At 47.3% G+C, this 21,210-nt stretch overlaps 1 protein-coding gene across 2 annotated transcripts in view; it reads left to right on the top strand.

The window, feature by feature from the left end:
- Window positions 1-21,210, top strand: part of ITPR2 (inositol 1,4,5-trisphosphate receptor type 2) — a 185,930-nt gene that overhangs the window by 143,100 nt on the left and 21,620 nt on the right. For both annotated transcript variants that reach the window (XM_069965955.1, XM_069965946.1), the window contains exons 49-52: window positions 9,271-9,446; window positions 16,207-16,371; window positions 17,152-17,347; window positions 21,051-21,137. In XM_069965955.1, the coding sequence (XP_069822056.1) occupies window positions 9,271-9,446; window positions 16,207-16,371; window positions 17,152-17,347; window positions 21,051-21,137 (624 nt within the window). The remainder of the gene's footprint in view (window positions 1-9,270; window positions 9,447-16,206; window positions 16,372-17,151; window positions 17,348-21,050; window positions 21,138-21,210) is intronic.

Raw genomic sequence — 21,210 nt, 5'->3', positions numbered from 1 at the left:
CGCTCAGGTCCCCGCGCCCGCCGCACTCTCACCCCCCCTGTCTTATCTCCACGGTAATGATGTGATTAAGATTTCTTCTGGATCCGTTTTCTGGGATTTTATATCGTTACGAGTCTAAATATCTCTCGGTTACATTAACATAAGCGGGACGGCAAGTTTACGCTAAAAATAACGCCGTGACCCCGCAGGATGTGACACACGGGAAAGGGTTAATTGTCAGATCTATAGAGGCTGTAATGTAGGTCACATCAGGATGTATGGGAAACTGCACAGGAGTCATGTAATGTGTATACACAGTAACTCCACCAGCAGAACAGTGAGTGCAGCTCTGGAGTATAATACAGGATGTAACTCAGGATCAGTAATGTGTGTACACAGTGACCCCACCAGCAGAATAGTGAGTGCAGCTCTGGGGTATAATACAGGTGTAACTCAGGATCAGTAATGTAATGTATGTACACAGTGACCCCACCAGCAGAATAGTGAGTGCAGCTCTGGGGTATAATACAGGATGTAACTCAGGATCAGTAATGTAATGTATGTACACAGTGACCCCACCAGCAGAATAGTGAGTGCAGCTCTGGGGTATAATACAGGATCAGTAATGTATGTACACAGTAACCCCACCAGCAGAATAGTGAGTGCAGCTCTGGAGTATAATACAGGATGTAACTCAGGAACAGTAATGTAATGTATGTACACAGTGACGGTCACTGTGTACATACATTACATTACTGATCCTGAGTTACATCCTGTATTATACCCCAGAGCTGCACTCACTATTCTGCTGGTGAGGTCACTGAGTGACCTCACCAGCAGAATAGTGAGTGCAGCTCTGGAGTAGACTGGAGGATAGGCGGGTGTGGTCACTCTCAGTGTGTGTAGGTGTGTCTGTCTGTGCTCCTGAGCTCCAGAGAGAGCGGCTGATTTTCCACCTGCCTTTCCCAGGAGTGTGGCAGGCTCCTGGGAGAGGCTTTCAGCATGGATCCCCGGGAATCCCAGGCCTCCATCTCCCGAACCAGGCCGGCGGGGGGTGGAGAGGAAAAGCTACCGGCCAGCGCTCCAGCCTGTGGACTGAGGAGATCTGGAAGGGTCCGCAGCAATGTGGCCCCTGGCCCCCAGGCAATGACTTCCAGTGATGGAGGAAAGAAAACTGCGGCTAAGAAAACTCCAGCAGTGTCCAGGAGTCAGCCGGTGGAGATGTGGGGTGAGCGAGGCCCCAAGGAGTCTGCCAGCACATACTGCTCCCGCATCACCGCTAAGTTTGCGGAATACGAACAGCTTGGGAAAGAACTGAAGGCAGCAAGAGAGGATCTGCGCTTTCTCAGGTACCAGGCTAATACAGCTCCCAAGAGGAAGAAACCCGAGTTCTCTCCCAGGATCAAGTCCCTGAGTGCCCAGGTAAAGGGGATAGAGGAGAGGAGGGCGGCCATCCTAGAAGGGAGCGACCTGTTCAGGGAGAAATTACACAATGAGGATCGCTTTGCCACTATGAAATCCCCTAGCAGCAGAGCGGATGATGGGGGTGATGCTGCAGGAGATGGGGAGAGTAGTAGTGGAGAGGAGGAAGAAATGGAGGCTGAGGAGGCTGTAAAAGCTGAGGACTTGGTGGAGTGTAAGGAGGAGGACTGTGTGGTGAATGAAGACCCCTCTGATGTCACTCAAAGTAACCCCCAAAGCATGCAAGAGAGCTACAGCATTATGGCAGCGCAGGTGGCCCTGCCAGACACTGATGAGGATGATGATGATGATGGTCTGTCAGATGGAGGACTACTACAGGCCATAATCAGGCAGGAGTCCCCCCTGAGGATGGAGGCCTTCACATTTGGAGAAGATCTTGGTGAGAATGTTCCTGTAAAAAGAAAAGCAGCCAAAAAGCAAGAAAGTGTGAGTCTTGTATTTACTCCATTCCAGCAGTCCGGGGCGGCTGAGAAGTCAGTCCGGGCGGCTGGTGACTCCTCTACACTGCCAGTCCCCATTTCTGATGTGGAATGGGGCCAGCAAGGAGGAGAGATAGATGGCAAGATGGCGGAGAAAGCCGCTCCTGCTTGTGTCAGTAGTGGGGGCGGCCATAGTAAAGGTAAAGAAGGGCCGGACAGGAAGGTTCAGGGCCACTCAGGAGTCTCGGGTGCTGCAGGACGCTCCTCTGTGGGGGGTGCCCGGGCATCAGAGACTGGTGCAGAAGGTTCCGGAATGTCACATCCACCCGGAGTGACTGCGTTTCCGGTTGCCGTGTCTCCTGCTGTTGGCTCTGCGGGGTCGCAGCGGGATGGCGCATCTTCTGGGAACGCAGTAAGCAACTCTCCCAGGGCAAGAACATTGGAGCCTATAATGGGTTCCAGCGGGAGAGTTCATGATGATGCGGGGCCATGTGCGTCACCTGTCATGGCATCCGCAGCTAAAGAGACTGTTGGGACTGAGACACGAAAAACAGTGCTAAAACCTGCCACACTGATCCATAAAGCCAGCCCAGCTACTGAGTGTATGGAGGTGACGGATGGGGGGAGTAGTAGTAGTATGAATGTTGTGCAGACTGGGGGAGGGAGTGGTGTTATTGATGGGAGTGGTAGTGGTGTGCATGATGGGGATGTGAGTGGTTTGAATGCTAGGGGTGGTGAAGTTAACCCTTCAGGTGCCACTGGAGAAGTGGCAATTCTCAGGGCAGATATTGCTGGGGTATGTACTAGTAATGTGATTAGTAGTCAGTCAGGGCCGGGTCCGGCTGCCCCTCCGGCTGCCATCAGGAGTTACGCTAATGTTGCGGCAGCCGGAGGTCCAGGGAGATCTTCACTTCCACCCCCTGGGGAGGGTCACTTGCAACGACGCCTTCTGGAGGCACTTAGGAAAGGAGATAGAACGCTCCAGGTAGAGGGGAGGGAGGTCGACTTGTCCTTCTACATAGAAAGACATGGACTTGGAGCCTTCCGAGAGAACAATGGGGAAGTGGTCTGGTCGCTTCCAACACCCGGGCAGGAGGTGGGCCGTAGGAACGTGGCCCGTCTGGTATGGAGAGGCAGTGATGCGTGCCCACAGAGAGGAAAGGTGGTGGAGCTTCTCTTCCAGATGAGGTTCAAGGCCAGTGACATCTTTGCCTTGATCCACCCCTACGGCTCCTCTGAGTTCGACATCAGCTTTGTAAGACCAGAGGGGCTTGAACTTTTCTGGTCTAATTATGAGCTGGTGAAGGACGAGCCCGGATGGCGAGATTTCGTTGTTAAAGCGATATCTCGCCAGAGCATGGTAAAGAAAGTGACCGTCTTGACACGTAACGAATCACTTTCTTGTTATGACATCATGACTTGGTTGGGCAGGTACGGGGAAGTGACGGACGTTCCCCGGAAGAACTTAGATCAGCATGGCATCTGGTCTGGGGCCTGGACGTTCTCAGTCCGTCTAAAACGTTCAGGCAATACTGTTGCGCACATACCATCAGCCGCTTTCCTTGGTCGCGACAGAATCCAGGTCTTTTACCAGGGGCAACCGAAACTGTGCCACAGGTGCGGTGATCCCACCCACTTTAGCGCAAACTGCTCTAAGCTGATGTGCGCACTGTGCGGTGCGGAGGGTCATCTTGCTGCATCCTGTGGCCGGATTAGGTGCCACCTGTGTGGTGACCTTGGTCACCCATTTAGTAGGTGTCCCCGTTCTTTCTCTTATGCTGCAGCCACCCGAGCTGGGGAGAGCCCTGAGGTTGCCTCAGCGGGGGAGGGGACCAGCAGAGGAGAGGGAGCACCAGAGCCAAGGAAGAGAACTGACAAGGAAAAGCGTAAGAGCCCCACTCAGCTTAGGCGAGAGAAAATGCGCAGAGGGAGCAAGGACCTTGGAAGTTCCAAGATGGTCGGGGTAGTCCAGGGTCCTGCTCCTGGCGTTGGCTCAGATGGTCAGGCTGAGGCTTTGGGGGGCGCTGAACTAGATGAAGAGATGGGGAGACTGCGCAAAGAGGAAAGCGAGGCTATAGCCATCTCCTCAGGTTCTTCCCAGTATGAAAGTCTGGATGAGGATGGAGGGAGATGGCAAGAGGAAAAACCTAAGCGCAGCAGAAGGAAGAATGTTAAGAAGATGCCTAAAAAATCTAAGGCGACTTCTTCGTCTTCCCAAAAAATTATTAAAGGCCAGATGTCAAAGGAAGCTCCGACTGACCCCCCTCTGATCGGTCTATCTAACAGATATCAGTCCCTCAGTGAAGGAACCTCTCCATTTATAGAGGGGGAGGTTGAGGGACTGGTGTCTAGGGCAGAGGAACCTCCAGGAGGTGCCGAGCCTGCTCCCCCAGAGGTACTTTCCTCAGGGGGTCAGGTGGCCTCAGGTGGTGGAAGTGAAGATCAAGAGATGGATATGTCCACCTCTCTAAAACGGTCTAAGGAACCATCTAAGGGGTCTTCCTCTGATGTTGAAGGGGGTGGAAAGAAAAAGGGAAAGAAAACAAGTAAGTAGGGGTTAAGGCCGTCCAACTCAATCACCCATGATGGCGGCACTCACCCCATTGACGCTGGCATCCATTAACTGTGCCAGCATTAAGTCGGATACGGCTAGATTTGCAGCCTTTGATTTTCTCGGTCGTATTAACGCCGACATTTTGTTTTTGCAGGAGACCAGGTTGACAGATCTAGCCTCTCTAATAAAAGCCAAGAGAGAGTGGAGGCATGGGCCTTCACACTGGTCTCTTGCGGCTGAGCCGTATAGTGGGGTGGCGGTCCTTTTTACCGCTCCTGTAGAATGCAGACGGGTTATCGAGTTGGAAATGGGGAGGTGCCTGATCTTGGATGTCCTCATGAAGGGGCAAGAGCTCCGGCTCATTAACATCTATGCCCCACAAACTAAGTGGGACCGTAAAAGCCTTTTTATGAGGATTAAGCCTTTTCTTTTTACGAGTCGGCAGGTGGTCTTTGGTGGAGACTTCAACACTATCACGAGGTCTCAGGACAGGAGAGGCGCCAAAGACAAGCTGGCTTATGATAGCATGGCCCTGATTAGTATAGTTAGGGAAGCTCGCCTAGAGGATGCCCACATCCGGACACCCTCGGGCCACGCGGGTTTCACCTATCATCGAGGTAGCTGCAGGTCTAGATTAGACAGGTTTTATTTAAAGGAGGAAGCCGTCTCTTCCGCAGTGTCCGTGGTTGAGGTGGAGTTCTCCGACCACTGTCTAATTTTGTTTTCCCTGAATGTTTCAGAGACCCCCCGGATGGGTAGAGGCTACTGGAGGCTGAATTCGTCCCTCCTGGAAGAAGCAGAGGTAAGACAGTCCTTTGAGGATTTTCTTCAGAGTCAGGTACCTCTACTGGGCCTATGTAGTAGTAAGTCAGAGTGGTGGGAGATATTCAAGAAGCGGGTTGCGAGGTTCTTCCGCCAGCTCTCGAGCCTCAGATCCCTGAATAGGTATCGTGTGTATCAGGGCCTGAGGAGGAAACTCGAGCATCTCGTCTCGACTGGAGGTAGTAGAGAGGAGATCTCCAGAGTGAAAGCCTTGCTCATGAGGTGTCAGTATGATAGGCACGCATCTTTAGTTTTTGAGAGGGATTTCGGGAGGTACCGCTCGCCCGACCCCTACAGAAACTGTAAGATGTCAGTGAGTAGTAAGATTGTGACTGGACTGGTTGATAGTACGGGATCTCTGAACCGGTCCAGATCAGGGATCCTGGAGGTCGTCAGATCCTTTTACTCACACCTCTTGGGGAGGAAGGATCTAGATCGAGATGTGATGTCGGGTTTCCTGGCTGAAACCGTTCCTGAGCCAGGGGTAGACCCCTCTCTTGATGTTTTGGCAGAAGAGATCAGGGAAGAGGAAGTTAGACTGGCGATTGAAGGGCTTGCCCTCAAGAAGTCGCCAGGTCCAGATGGCTTAACATCTGAGTGGTATAAGACCTTCAGGGACCTCTTGGTTCCCCTCTTGACCGAGGTCTTCAATGAGTGTCTTTCCTCGGACGCTCTGCCAAGGTCAATGAGGAGGTCAGCCCTGATTCTTCTGTCAAAGGGTAAAGATTCGAGCCGCATTGAGAATTGGAGGCCCATAGCTCTTCTCAATGTGGACAGGAAGATTCTGGCCAAGATACTGTTTAATCGGCTGGTGAAGTTTGCACCCCGGCTCCTTTCGGAGGCTCAGCACTGCTCTGTTCCAGGCCGAAGCACCTTAAGTGCTGTCCTTAGTGTCAGGGAGGCAGTGGAGCGGAGTGGTGCGGGTCTTTGGAAGGGGTACTTGCTGTCCTTGGATCAGGCCAAGGCATTTGATCGGGTGAACCACGAGTACCTCTGGTCTGTCCTTCTGAGATATGGCCTACCAGATACTTTTGTCAATTGGCTTAAGATCTTGTATGCAGGGGCAGAGAGTTTCCCGCTGGTGAACGGTTGGTCTGGCCGCTCTTTTGAGGTTGGGTCTGGTGTTCGCCAGGGCTGTCCTTTGAGCCCACTGTTGTATGTGTTCGCGATCGACCCTTTCCTTAGGAGGGTTGGTTGTGGACCATTGGCAGGGGTCGGGATGAGCCTGGAGGAGCCAGAAGCCACCCTGAGAGTGGTAGCATACGCTGATGATGTCACTATCTTTGTGTCCTCGAGAGAGGAGGTCGATGTGGTGATGTCGGAGGTGGACCGCTACTCAGAGGCATCTGGGTCCAGCATCAACCCGGATAAGTGTGAAAGTCTCTGGCTGGGAGGGGGAGATCCCGAGTTTGATCTCCCGGACACCCTTCCAGAGCCCCAAGACTCGGCAAAAATCCTAGGCATTACATTCGGCCAGGGTGATTACCCCACTAAAAACTGGGATGGTAGGCTCCAGGATGCCACTCGGAAGGTGGACCAGTGGAAGGGTTGGTCCTTAACCTTAAGGGAAAGGGTACACCTGATCAAATCGTACCTGCTCCCTTTGTTCATCTACCTGGGCAGTGTGTGTATCTTGCCAGAGGCTTCCTATACTAGGATCTACAGCCTGTTCTTCCAGCTGTTATGGGGGAATAGGCTGAACCTGGTCAAGAGAGAGGTTACGTACCGCACGAGGAGACTAGGGGGTTTGTCTATGGTGAACCCTGTGGTGTTCTTAGTGAACACCTTCTTGAAAGCTAACATCGCAAACCTCTGGAAAGAGAGGGCTCCTCCGTGGGTACTCTCCTGCAGGGAATGGTTTCGGCCTTTCTTCCAGGAATGGGAGACAGGAGGGCGAGTGAAGGACCTTCGTACACCCCATGGATATCTTCCGGCTTACGCTACCCCGACTCTGAAGATGGTACGTCGGTGGGGTCTGGGAATGTGGGAGATCAGGACTCAGTCGAGGAAATTCCTTGACCAAAGGGTTCTGTTGACCCATTTCCAGAAGCCCCTGGCGCTCAGGGACTGCCCAGGCCAGGATCTAGAGGTTGGGCTTAGTCTTTTAAACTCGAAACGGATCCCTCAGAAGTTTTGGGATTTGGCCTGGCGCTGTTTCCAGGGGAAGCTATATGTGAGGGACAACTTGAAGTGCAGGAGCTCCGATGATCGGGGGTGTCCCCGTGAGGAGTGTGGTAATACGCTAGAGAGTATGGATCATTTCCTGCTTCAATGTCCCTTCAATATAGGGGTTTACACCAGGGTGGGCGCCTCCATAGGTTGGAGTCAGTTAGTCAGTCTCACCTATCCGGAGTGGGCTTATGGGGCATTCAGGAACCTGGGTGGCCGAGATCGCTGCACGTTATTTCTAGTCAGCTTAGTGGTTAGGTACCACACGTGGAACGCACGGTGTCTAGTATCTACACAGCGTAGAGTCCTCTCCGAGGTGGAGGTCTGTAGGAACATCACTGGTGACCTTGGGAAGATCAGGTCTTTGGAGTATGGCAGGCTGGGTACCAGTAGGGCTTCTCTCCTGTGGAGAGGTTTTTCTTTCGCTGTGCCCTAGGTACTGAGCCCACTGGGTGAGGTGCCATAATTATGGTTAGGGAGAGAGCAGGTAGGGACAGCAGTAGGGAAAGCGTGTAGGGTCAGTTTAAACTTAGGGTTAGAGATAGGGGGAGAGTAGGGTAAGATAGTAAGGGATAGTTTATAAATTTCTGGTACCCGGTCTGCCATCCTCCGATCCCGGTGGAGGGCTGGTGCATGCCACTTTAGATTTTTGTTTTGTTTTTCTGGACAGCAGTAGGTATAAAGGGCTTACAGGCTACCGAACTTGGGCCTTATTATAATTGTGTATAATATTGTTCTGTTATGTTATTATGGTGTGCTATGTTTATGTTAATATATGTTTTGTGATAAGTGTAGGCAGGGTTATGGCTGAATAAGCCATGTGAGCTTTATGGACATAATAGTCATTGTATATATTGTATATATGAGGGGATACAGAATAGGTTGGGAGGGGGGATATGGGGGGCGGGGTCTGTGGGAAGGTGTGGGCTGAATGGAGCTGACACCAAAAATGGACTGAACTTTGACTCCATGAACTGAGCTCACACTGGGGTCTAGGGGTAGGTGGTGGGGCACGTGGGTAATAGATAGAATTGTTGTGTGTTTTCTTTCGCTGTTACTGGTTTAGGTACCTTTTTAGTTTTTCAGGGCAGCCGGGCCCGAGTGTTGTACTGGAATAACCAGTTAGTCAGTATTTTATTTTTATACTGATATATGTTATATGTTATATCTTTTGGTTACGCCTGGATGGCTTTCATTTTCAGTTCATGTATAGTTATTGTTTGTAGTATCAGGTGGTCGTGTGTTGGTCTAGAGGTGGTTGTATATGTGTGTTTATGTTTTGTTTATTTACTATAACCCAGGTTTGGGAGTTTTTTTTAGCCAGGGCGGCTTCTCTTTAGTTATGATTACAGCCGAGGATGTCTTTGTAGTTTAAGTTTTATGGCTTATTTTGCCTGGATTGAGAACATTTTTATTTATTTATTTTATTTTATTTATTTATTTATTTATTTATTTTTGTTAAGTAGGAATGCTGGGCTGGCTTGGTGGCAAAAGGTTAAAGATTTCATTTTGCTTTATACTATTATAATGGTTTATCATTATTATTTGTTATTTATGTAATTTACTGTTATGTTTAAGTTATGGCCAGATATGCCTTGTTTGTTAATTTTTCTATTTTTCTAATAAAAGAATTACAGGATGTAACTCAGGATCAGTAATGTAATGTATGTACACAGTGACCTCACCAGCAGAATAGTGAGTGCAGCTCTGGAGTATAATACAGGATGTAACTCAGGATCAGTAATGTAATGTATGTACACAGTGACCTCACCAGCAGAATAGTGAGTGCAGCTCTGGAGTATAGTACAGTATATGTAACAGGTGAGATGTTCTCTTTCTCTGCAGGGACTCTTCCTCCATGGATCTCCATCCTCCTCTGGATCGCTGTGGCCATCTGTACTGCTATGTTGTTCATCCTCCCCAAACCATTTGGCATCCGTCCGTTCCTGGTGTCGGTCATGCTCCGCTCCATCTACACCCTGGGCCTGGGACCTACTCTCATACTACTGGGAGCAGCGAATGTAAGGAGGGTTCTGCTGACATCTCTCGGTTCCTGGGTGCACAGTGCGGATTATATCCCTTCCCCGGCAGCCATGCTTGTAATACGGAGAGCAGGTGGCAGCCAGCCGACAGCCGGGGGCTCAGTAGTCAGCCAGGCTTTGATCTGCTATAGGGAGGGAATGCACAATCCCTGTAATGCGGGATGGCGGACGTCTCCCCGCAGCTCCTCACACGCTATAACTTCTTCATAGTTTTTACGTCCGTCTTACAACAGGAAACATTAGGAGATGAATCGGCCCATAGACTGCTTTGACAGTCAGTCTGGGACTGGTAACAAGAGTCTTAAGGGGGTTCTCCATCTATATCTGTGTCCTACAGGAATCCATATACGTTAGCTGTTCCCTGTAGTCAGGGGCCGGGCCTTGTCTTCTGAGAGGTCAGAGATGATTGGTTACTAGTCAGCTGCCTGTCAACCCTGCTGAGGAGAATGTGGTTGTTAGGCGGTGTGTCCATAGCAACCAGACTGTCAGGGGGAGGAGCTATCTAGCTTAATAGCTAGGTTTATCTAACAATCCCAGAAGTTTTATTTTAAGGGTTTCTATCTATCTATCTATCTATCTATCTATCTATCTATCTATCTCCTATCTATCTATCTCCTATCTATCTATCTATCTCCTATCTATCTATCTATCTCCTATCTATCTATCTATCTCCTATCTATCTATCTCCTATCTCCTATCTATCTATCTATCTATCTATCTATCTATCTATCTATCTATCTATCTCCTATCTATCTATCTATCTCCTATCTATCTATCTATCTCCTATCTATCTATCTATCTCATCTATCTATCTATCTCCTATCTATCTATCTATCTATCTATCTATCTCCTATCTATCTATCTATCTATCTCCTATCTATCTATCTATCTCCTATCTATCTCCTATCTATCTATCTATCTATCTATCTATCTCCTATCTATCTATCTATCTCCTATCTATCTCCTATCTATCTCCTATCTATCTCCTATCTATCTATCTCCTATCTATCTATCTCCTATCTATCTCATCTATCTATCTATCTCCTATCTATCTATCTATCTATCTATCTATCTATCTCCTATCTATCTCCTATCTATCTATCTATCTATCTATCTCCTATCTATCTATCTATCTCCTATCTATCTCCTATCTATCTATCTATCTATCTATCTCCTATCTATCTATCTATCTCCTATCTATCTCCTATCTATCTCCTATCTATCTCCTATCTATCTATCTATCTATCTCCTATCTATCTATCTATCTATCTATCTATCTATCTATCTCCTATCTATCTCCTATCTATCTCCTATCTATCTATCTATCTATCTATCTATCTATCTATCTATCTATCTCCTATCTATCTATCTATCTATCTATCTCCTATCTATCTATCTATCTATCTATCTATCTATCTCCTATCTATCTATCTATCTATCTATCTATCTATCTATCTCCTATCTATCTATCTCCTATCTATCTATCTATCTATCTATCTATCTATCTCCTATCTATCTATCTCCTATCTATCTATCTATCTATCTATCTATCTATCTATCTATCTCCTATCTATCTATCTATCTATCTATCTATCTATCTCCTATCTATCTATCTATCTATCTATCTATCTATCTATCTCCTATCTATCTATCTCCTATCTATCTATCTATCTATCTATCTATCTATCTATCTATCTATCTCCTATCTATCTATCTCCTATCTATCTATCTATCTATCTATCTATCTATCTATCTATCTCCTATCTATCTATCTATCTATCTATCTATCTATCTCCTATCTATCTATCTCCTATCTATCTATCTATCTATCTCCTATCTATCTATCTATCTATCTATCTCCTATCTATCTATCTATCTATCTCCTATCTATCTATCTATCTATCTATCTATCTATCTCCTATCTATCTATCTCCTATCTATCTATCTCCTATCTATCTATCTATCTATCTATCTATCTATCTATCTATCTATCTCCTATCTATCTATCTATCTATCTATCTCCTATCTATCTATCTCCTATCTATCTCCTATCTATCTATCTATCTATCTATCTATCTCCTATCTATCTATCTATCTATCTATCTCCTATCTATCTATCTATCTATCTATCTATCTATCTATCTATCTATCTATCTATCTCCTATCTATCTATCTATCTATCTCCTATCTATCTATCTATCTATCTCCTATCTATCTATCTATCTATCTATCTATCTATCTCCTATCTATCTCTTATCTATCTATCTCCTATCTATCTCCTATCTATCTCCTATCTATCTATCTATCTATCTCCTATCTATCTATCTATCTATCTATCTCCTATCTATCTATCTCCTATCTATCTATCTATCTATCTATCTATCTATCTATCTATCTATATATCATCTATCTATCTATCTATCTATCTCCTATCTATCTATCTATCTATCTATCTATCTATCTCCTATCTATCTATCTCCTATCTATCTCCTATCTATCTATCTATCTATCTATCTCCTATCTATCTATCTATCTATCTCCTATCTATCTATCTATCTCCTATCTATCTATCTATCTCCTATCTATCTATCTATCTCCTATCTATCTCCTATCTATCTATCTATCTATCTATCTATCTATCTCCTATCTATCTATCTCCTATCTATCTATCTATCTATCTATCTATCTATCTATCTATCTATCTATCTATCTATCTATCTCCTATCTATCCCCTATCTATCTCCTATCTATCTATCTATCTATCTATCTCCTATCTACCTATCTATCTATCTATCTATCTATCTATCTATCTATCTATCTCCTATCTATCTATCTATCTATCTATCTATCTCCTATCTATCTATCTATCTCCTATCTATCTATCTATCTCCTATCTATCTATCTATCTATCTCCTATCTATCTATCTATCTATCTATCTCCTATCTATCTGTCTATCCACTGTACTGTACCCCCCCCCCCCCTCCTTCCGCTCTGGATTCTGCCGGCATATCATTGCTGATGGATGTAGCGGGCGTCCTCTGTGTTCTCGGCGGCGGCTCGGCACAAGCTGTGGCTCTATAATAAGTGCCGGCCTCACGCTGCCTCCGCTTGTCTCTGTTACCTGATTACTTATTGAGCAAATGTCTCCTACAAACACTGCGGCTACAGGATACCGTCCCGGGAAACACAACATCTATTTTTCACCGCCACGTCCGGGACTTTAAAGGCGTCTGTGGCGGTGGCGGAGTGCTGACAGCTCGGGGGGATCGGGGCCGGCTGCCGCTTTGTTTAGTGCAAAATAAAACACAACCCTGCACGGTCCCAGATATTACACCTTTATCTAGAGCTATTACCGCCATCACATGCCTGTAATATGCGGCGTGCCCATGTGAGTGCAGCTCTGTTACAGTGTGTCGGTGCGGTGATGGCTCCACTGTCTGTGATTGCGGTTCTGTTACAGTGTGTCGGTGCGGTGATGGCTCCACTGTCTGTGATTGCGGTTCTGTTACAGTGTGTCGGTGCGGTGATGGCTCCACTGTCTGTGATTGCGGTTCTGTCACAGTGTGTCTTTGCAGTGATTTATACACTGTCTGTGATTGCGGTTCTGTCACAGTGTGTCGGTGCAATGATGGCTCCACTGTCTGTGATTGCGGTTCTGTCAGTGTGTCGGTGCAGTGATGGCTCTGCTGTCTGTGATTGCGGTTCTGTTACAGTGTGTCAGGGCAGTGATTTATACACTGTCTGTGATTGCGGTTCTTTTACAGTGATGGCTCCTCTGTCTGTGATTGTGGTTCTGTTACAGTGCGTCAGGGTAGTGATTTCTACACTGTCTGTGATTGCGGGTCGGTCACAGTGTGCCGGTGCAGTGATTTCTCCACTGTCTGTGATTGTGGTTTTGTTACAGTGTGTCAGGGCAGTGATGGCTCCTCTGTCTGTGATTGCGGTTCTGTCACAGTGTCTCAGGGCAGTGATGGCTCCTCCGTCTGTTCCGTTACAGTGTGTCTATGCAGTGATGGCTCCTCTGTCTGTGATTGCGGTTCTGTCACAGTGTCTCAGGGCAGTGATGGCTCCTCCGTCTGTTCCGTTACAGTGTGTCTATGCAGTGATGGCTCCTCTGTCTGTGATTGCGGTTCTTTCACAGTGTGTCAGTACAATGATGGCTCCACTGTCTGTGATTGCGGTTCTGTCACAGTGTGTCCGTACAATGATTGCTCCACTGTCTGTGATTGCGGTTCTGTCAGAGTGTCTCAGGGCAGTGATGGCTCATCTGTCTGTTCCGTTACAGTGTCTCAGGGCAGTGATAGCTCCTCTGTCAGTTCCGTTACAGTGTGTCGGTGCAGTGATGGCTCCTCTGTCTGTTCCGTTACAGTGTGTAGTTGCAGTGATGGCTCCACTGTCTGTTCTGTTACAGTGTGTCGGTGCAGTGATGGCTCCTCTGTCAGTTCCGTTACAGTGTCTCAGGGCAGTGATGGCTCCTCTGTCAGTTCCGTTACAGTGTCTCAGGGCAGTGATGGCTCCTCTGTCAGTTCCGTTAGTGTCCCAGGGCAGTGATGGCTCCTCTGTCAGTTCCGTTACAGTGTGTCGGTGCAGTGATGGCTCCTCTGTCAGTTCCGTTACAGTGTGTCGGTGCAGTGATGGCTCCTCTGTCAGTTCCGTTACAGTGTGTCGGTGCAGTGATGGCTCCTCTGTCAGTTCCGTTACAATGTGTCGGTGCAGTGATGGCTCCTCTGTCAGTTCCGTTACAGTGTGTCGGTGCAGTGATGGCTCCTCTGTCAGTTCCGTTACAGTGTGTCGGTGCAGTGATGGCTCCTCTGTCAGTTCCGTTACAGTGTGTCGGTGCAGTGATGGCTCCTCTGTCAGTTCCGTTACAGTGTCTCAGGGCAGTGATGGCTCCTCTGTCAGTTCCGTTACAGTGTCTCAGGGCAGTGATGGCTCCTCTGTCAGTTCCGTTACAGTGTCTCAGGGCAGTGATGGCTCCTCTGTCAGTTCCGTTACAGTGTGTCGGTGCAGTGATGGCTCCTCTGTCAGTTCCGTTACAGTGTGTCGGTGCAGTGATGGCTCCTCTGTCAGTTCCGTTACAGTGTGTCGGTGCAGTGATGGCTCCTCTGTCAGTTCCGTTACAGTGTGTCGGTGCAGTGATGGCTCCTCTGTCAGTTCCGTTACAGTGTGTCGGTGCAGTGATGGCTCCTCTGTCAGTTCCGTTACAGTGTGTCGGTGCAGTGATGGCTCCTCTGTCAGTTCCGTTACAGTGTGTCGGTGCAGTGATGGCTCCTCTGTCAGTTCCGTTACAGTGTGTAGTTGCAGTGATGGCTCCTCTGTCAGTTCCGTTACAGTGTCCCAGGGCAGTGATGGCTCATCTGTCTGTTCCGTTACAGTGTCCCAGGGCAGTGATGGCTCCTCTGTCAGTTCCGTTACAGTGTGTCGGTGCAGTGATGGCTCCTCTGTCTGTTCCGTTACAGTGTGTAGTTGCAGTGATGGCTCCACTGTCTGTTCTGTTACAGTGTGTCGGTGCAGTGATGGCTCCTCTGTCAGTTCCGTTACAGTGTCTCAGGGCAGTGATGGCTCCTCTGTCAGTTCCGTTACAGTGTCCCAGGGTAGTGATGGCTCCTCTGTCAGTTCCGTTAGTGTCCCAGGGCAGTGATGGCTCCTCTGTCAGTTCCGTTAGTGTCCCAGGGCAGTGATGGCTCCTCTGTCAGTTCCGTTACAGTGTCTCAGGGCAGTGATGGCTCCTCTGTCAGTTCCGTTAGTGTCCCAGGGCAGTGATGGCTCCTCTGTCAGTTCCGTTAGTGTCCCAGGGCAGTGATGGCTCCTCTGTCAGTTCCGTTAGTGTCCCAGGGCAGTGATGGCTCCTCTGTCAGTTCCGTTACAGTGTCTCAGGGCAGTGATGGCTCCTCTGTCAGTTCCGTTACAGTGTCCCAGGGCAGTGATGGCTCCTCTGTCAGTTCCGTTAGTGTCCCAGGGCAGTGATGGCTCCTCTGTCAGTTCCGTTACAGTGTCTCAGGGCAGTGATGGCTCCTCTGTCAGTTCCGTTACAGTGTCTCAGGGCAGTGATGGCTCCTCTGTCAGTTCCGTTACAGTGTCTCAGGGCAGTGATGGCTCCTCTGTCAGTTCCGTTACAGTGTCTCAGGGCAGTGATGGCTCCTCTGTCAGTTCCGTTACAGTGTCCCAGGGTAGTGATGGCTCCTCTGTCAGTTCCGTTAGTGTCCCAGGGCAGTGATGGCTCCTCTGTCAGTTCCGTTAGTGTCCCAGGGCAGTGATGGCTCCTCTGTCAGTTCCGTTACAGTGTCTCAGGGCAGTGATGGCTCCTCTGTCAGTTCCGTTACAGTGTCCCAGGGCAGTGATGGCTCCTCTGTCAGTTCCGTTACAGTGTCCCAGGGCAGTGATGGCTCCTCTGTCAGTTCCGTTACAGTGTGTCGGTGCAGTGATGGCTCCTCTGTCAGTTCCGTTAGTGTCCCAGGGCAGTGATGGCTCCTCTGTCAGTTCCGTTACAGTGTCTCAGGGCAGTGATGGCTCCTCTGTCAGTTCCGTTCCAGTGTCCCAGGGCAGTGATGGCTCCTCTGTCAGTTCCGTTACAGTGTCCCAGGGCAGTGATGGCTCCTCTGTCAGTTCCGTTACAGTGTGTCGGTGCAGTGATGGCTCCTCTGTCAGTTTCGTTACAGTGTGTCGGTGCAGTGATGGCTCCTCTGTCAGTTCCGTTACAGTGTGTCGGTTGTGACTCTCGCCCTCTCTCCTCCACAGCTGTGTAATAAGGTGGTGTTCCTGGTGAGTTTTGTGGGCAATCGCGGCACGTTCACCCGAGGTTACCGGGCGGTGATCATGGACATGGCCTTCCTCTACCACGTGGTCTACGTCATCGTCTGTATGCTGGGACTCTTCGTACACGAGTTCTTCTACAGCTTCCTGGTGAGAGTCTGATCTCCCGATTGCGGGAGCCCCACCCCTTTGTCATATTGTCCCGCCCAGCTCAGCAGACAGTATCACACATGATCGGATTAGATACATCAGCTCATCAGTCACTTACACACCAGACGCTCAAGTACATGATTTAGCAGACAGTATCACACACAATAGGCTTAGATACATTGGCTCAGCAGATAGTAACACACATGCTAGGCTTAGATACGTTCACCCAGAAGACAGTATAACACGTTTGGCTTAGATACATGGCTCTGCAGACAATATCACACATGATAGGCTTAGATACAGAGGCTTATCAATTTCTTTCCCACATGAGACGATAGTTTTGTTGAAAGTTTAGATACACCAATTAAATATTAAAGGTTTAGATACAGCAGCTTAGGATACAATATCACAGTTAATAGGCTTAGATACAGTGGCTCAGCAGACTGTATCAATCAATATAGGTTTACATACATTACAGACAGTTCTTACACAGTAGGCTTAGATACATGGCTGAGCAGACAGTTCTTACACAATAGGCTTAGATACATTGCTTGGCAGACAGTATTACTTAGATACATGGTTTGGATACGTGGCTGAGCAGACAGTTCTTACACAGTAGGCTTAGATACATCAGCTCAGCAGACCCCATCATACATTATAAGCTTAGATATAAATAAGTTAATCCAAGTGTACCCCATACTTAGGTACACCTCTCAGTAGACTGTATCACAAATGCTTAGATACATCAGTCATCCTGACCGCCCTTCTCTCTTCCTATAGTTATTTGATCTCGTGTATCGGGAAGAAACTTTGCTGAACGTCATAAAGAGTGTGACGCGGAACGGCCGCTCCATCATCCTGACGGCCGTGCTGGCGCTCATCCTCGTCTACCTCTTCTCCATCGTCGGCTTCCTCTTCCTGAAGGACGACTTCATCATGGAGGTGGACCGGCTGAAGGACAGGACCTCCGACCCCGGTGAGTCACTAACTGGACTGATCAGCTCATCGCTGATCTCCTGCCCCCAGAGCTGCACTCATAATTCTGCTGTGTTATCTGCTTTCCCACAATGCATTGCTCTCTCATAGTGTCATGGTTTGATCCCTTTCACCTCTCATCAGTCTCCTGAATTCTCCTCTTTTCCCTCTCAAGAATCAATGTCTGAGACACGAGAGACTCATCGACCGACCCATCACCGGCGTCTTATTAAGCGGCACTGTGGGTGTCAGCGACCGCCGCCATGACTGGCACCTTCCAACACCGCGCTGAGCCACACCATTCATCTCATGTCCGCATATTACTTTCTTTACTGCTCCAGGATCTCTGCTTGCTGTCAGTGAACCTTCTCATTGACATCCAGGAAACCTGTACTGAACCCAAACCTGTCACAGCTGAGGGTCTGTTACACTAGGGCCCCGGCTTATGCCAAAGAGCAGTCACCCATAGCAACCAATCAGATTCCAGATTTTATTCAGAGGACTTTTTTAAAAGATGAAAGCTGGAATCTGATTGGTTGCTATGGGTGACTGAGCCGCTGTATATGGTCCGGTAATCTCCCCAGGACTGTCAGACAGATTTTAGTGAGTCCTGCACGCTCCACCCCTGTGTGCATACACGTAATACCCATAGTAACCCATAGCTATCTATCTATCTATCTATCTATCTATCTATCTATCTATCTCCTATCTATCTCCTATCTATCTCCTATCTATCTCCTATCTATCTATCTATCTATCTATCTATCTCCTATCTATCTATCTCCTATCTATCTATCTCCTATCTATCTCCTATCTATCTATCTCCTATCTATCTATCTCCTATCTATCTATCTCCTATCTATCTATCTATCTATCTATCTATCTCCTATCTATCTATCTATCTCCTATCTATCTATCTCCTATCTATCTATCTATCTATCTATCTATCTATCTATCTATCTATCTATCTCCTATCTATCTATCTATCTCCTATCTATCTCCTATCTATCTCTCTCCTATCTATCTCCTATCTATCTATCTATCTATCTATCTATCTCCTATCTATCTCCTATCTATCTATCTCCTATCTATCTCCTATCTATCTATCTATCTATCTATCTCCTATCTATCTCTCTCCTATCATCTATCTATCTATCTATCTATCTCCTATCTATCTATCTATCTATCTATCTATCTATCTATCTATCTATCTATCTATCTCCTATCTATCTCTCTCCTATCATCTATCTATCTATCTATCTATCTCCTATCTATCTATCTATCTATCTATCTATCTATCCATCCATCCATCCATCCATCCATCATCTATCTCCTCTGTCTCTCCCTCTCTCCCTGAGGCGGCTGTGTGTGATTTGGGTTGTGGTCGGTCGGTCAGTGACTAGTCAGGTTGGACCCTCCTCCGGGCAGGGAAGGGTTACTGGCGGCCGGTGATTCGGCATTGCGTCGGTCTTGTGAGAAGTTTTTTAATCCCAATAATCTCTGGAGGATTTTCTGGGCAGCGGCTCCAATACCAGCGGCCGAGAGCTAATTATACAAGCTGCAGCGTGTGGTTTGGACGTTGCACACACAACGCCTGTGTAGTGATATACCAGAATATACCGCCACCACAGGGCCGTCATTACACCGAAGACACGGCCCAGTCATCCACCGTAACACCACGCCTATTGATAGCCTGGGGGGGATAAACACCCCAGTATCCAGAAGGATCTCGGCAGCAAATCTAGAATAATCTTTCTGGTTCTGATATCAATGATTATTACTTCAAATCTAGAAATCTGATGAATCTGGATACTGAGAAATCCAGATGTCAGATCCTGCACGTCGATTCCCGATCTTACGTTTATCTTAGTTCCAAATTAAATCCAGAGATCCAAAAATTCTTTAGATCTGGATCCATCTCTCCAGTCTAGAAATGGTCTTTCTAGTTCTACGTTCTCGATCTGATTTTAAGGTTCTGATTGATCTCTGTAGTTTAGACATCTTGGTTTTCAACGTTAGCCCTGAGATCGGGAATTTTCTGGAGATGTCGCTCGTCTCTTGTTGGTTCTGGGATCCGGGAATTTTCTGTCAGAATTCTGAGATTCCAATGATCTCGATTCCGGATGAATCTCTCGGGATCTAGATTTTCTATGAGATCTGACCTTTATTCTAGTTCAGTAGATCTCAGTATTTTTCTGGACACCTGATGCTTTTTACCTTTAGATCTAGATTCCGACTGTTTCTCTCTTTGATCGGGATTCAGATTTATCCCTTCAATTTTTCTTTCTGGTTCTGAGATCCAGAACTATCTAAATAAATAAATAAATAGATTTATTTCTGGATATTTCCGAGATACTGATTTATCTATTGGGCTCCAAGATAGCGTTAACATCTATTATGTCTATGGGGGGCTCCCGACCCTCCTTATTTTTCACGTTGCTTCTAAAATCTGAATTTATGATCCATCTTCAAAATCTAAATTTAAGGGCCCAGATTTCATCTCCCTTAATCTAGATTTACCCTATAGAATGATCTATAATTATCTGTCCGGTTCTGAGATCCGGTACTTTATCCCTCTTGTTCTACGATCCAGAATTGTTCATGTTGGCTTTATAATCTGGATTCATATTATTTGGATTTAAGCCTCCCGCCCTGTGATTCCGATATATCTCTCTCGATCTGAGATCTAGAACCATCTGTTTGGCCCTTAGATCTGGTTTTATCATTTGACTCTAAATTTTCTCCCTTGTTTTAAAATCTGGATCTGTCTCCTGGTTTTTAAAGATTTTTCTCCAGTCTTCCAGTACTTATCAGCTGCTGTATGTCCTGCAGGAAGTGGTGTATTCTCTCCAGTCTGACACAGTGCTCTCTGCTGCCACCTCTGTCCACGTCAGGAACTGTCCAGAGCAGGAGAGGTTTTCTATGGGGATTTGCTGCTGCTCTGGGCAGTTCCTGACATGGACAGAGGTGGCAGCAGAGAGCCCTGTGTCAGACTGGAGAGAATACACCACTTCCTGCAGAACATACAGCAGCTGATAAGTACTGGACGGCTGGAGATTTGTAAATAGAAGTAAATTACAAATCTGTACAACTTTTGACACTGATAAAAAAGTTCCCCTTTAATTTGAGAATTATCTGGTTTTAAAATCTGGAATTTGCTCACTTTAAATCCAGAATCTTCCATCCTGTTCTGGGATCTGTCAGTGATCTCTTTGGTTCTGACACCCAGAATTTTCCATCTTGTTCTGGGATCTGTCAGTGATCTCTTTGGTTCTGACACCCAGAATTTTCCATCCTGTTCTGGGATCTGTTAGTGATCTCTTTGGTTCTGACACCCAGAATTCTCTTGTTTCTCCTCTGTCACATCCTTGGCTCTGAGCTCTGGATTCTCTTGACGGCTCTTGGCTTTCCGTCTCTCCCCGGTTCGGAGATCTCCGTCGATCTGTGCGGATGAATTCATCATGGAAAGATTTCCTTCTCCGGAGATAAGTGATGGATAACATTAGTAAATTGGTGTAAGATAAGCGGCTGCATGCGGCCCCTGCTGCTCCCCTGCGCCTCAAATGTCACAGACATTAGTCCTGAGCTGACGGAGTCACGGCCAAGAGGTCAAGGGGGGATTCTTTTCCTTCAGGTGTTGCTGGTTTTGTGAATAAGAAAAGTTTTTAATTTTTTTTTTGAACTTTCCCTTGTTTCTTCTCCAGGTAATGATGACGTCCGTCCGTCCTCTCTTACAGCAATGATGGGCTCATGTCAGAGGGATGAGTGCGCCACGTCCATACCCTTCTCAGGTCAGTCACATTTCCTCCTTAAATCAAAAAATAAAAAACAGCACCACCCTTATCCAGAGGCCATATCTGGTAT

Source organism: Dendropsophus ebraccatus, chromosome 1 (assembly GCF_027789765.1).
Source record: "Dendropsophus ebraccatus isolate aDenEbr1 chromosome 1, aDenEbr1.pat, whole genome shotgun sequence".
Taxonomy (NCBI): domain Eukaryota; kingdom Metazoa; phylum Chordata; class Amphibia; order Anura; family Hylidae; genus Dendropsophus; species Dendropsophus ebraccatus.
This window is presented reverse-complemented; position numbering and strand designations above follow the sequence as displayed.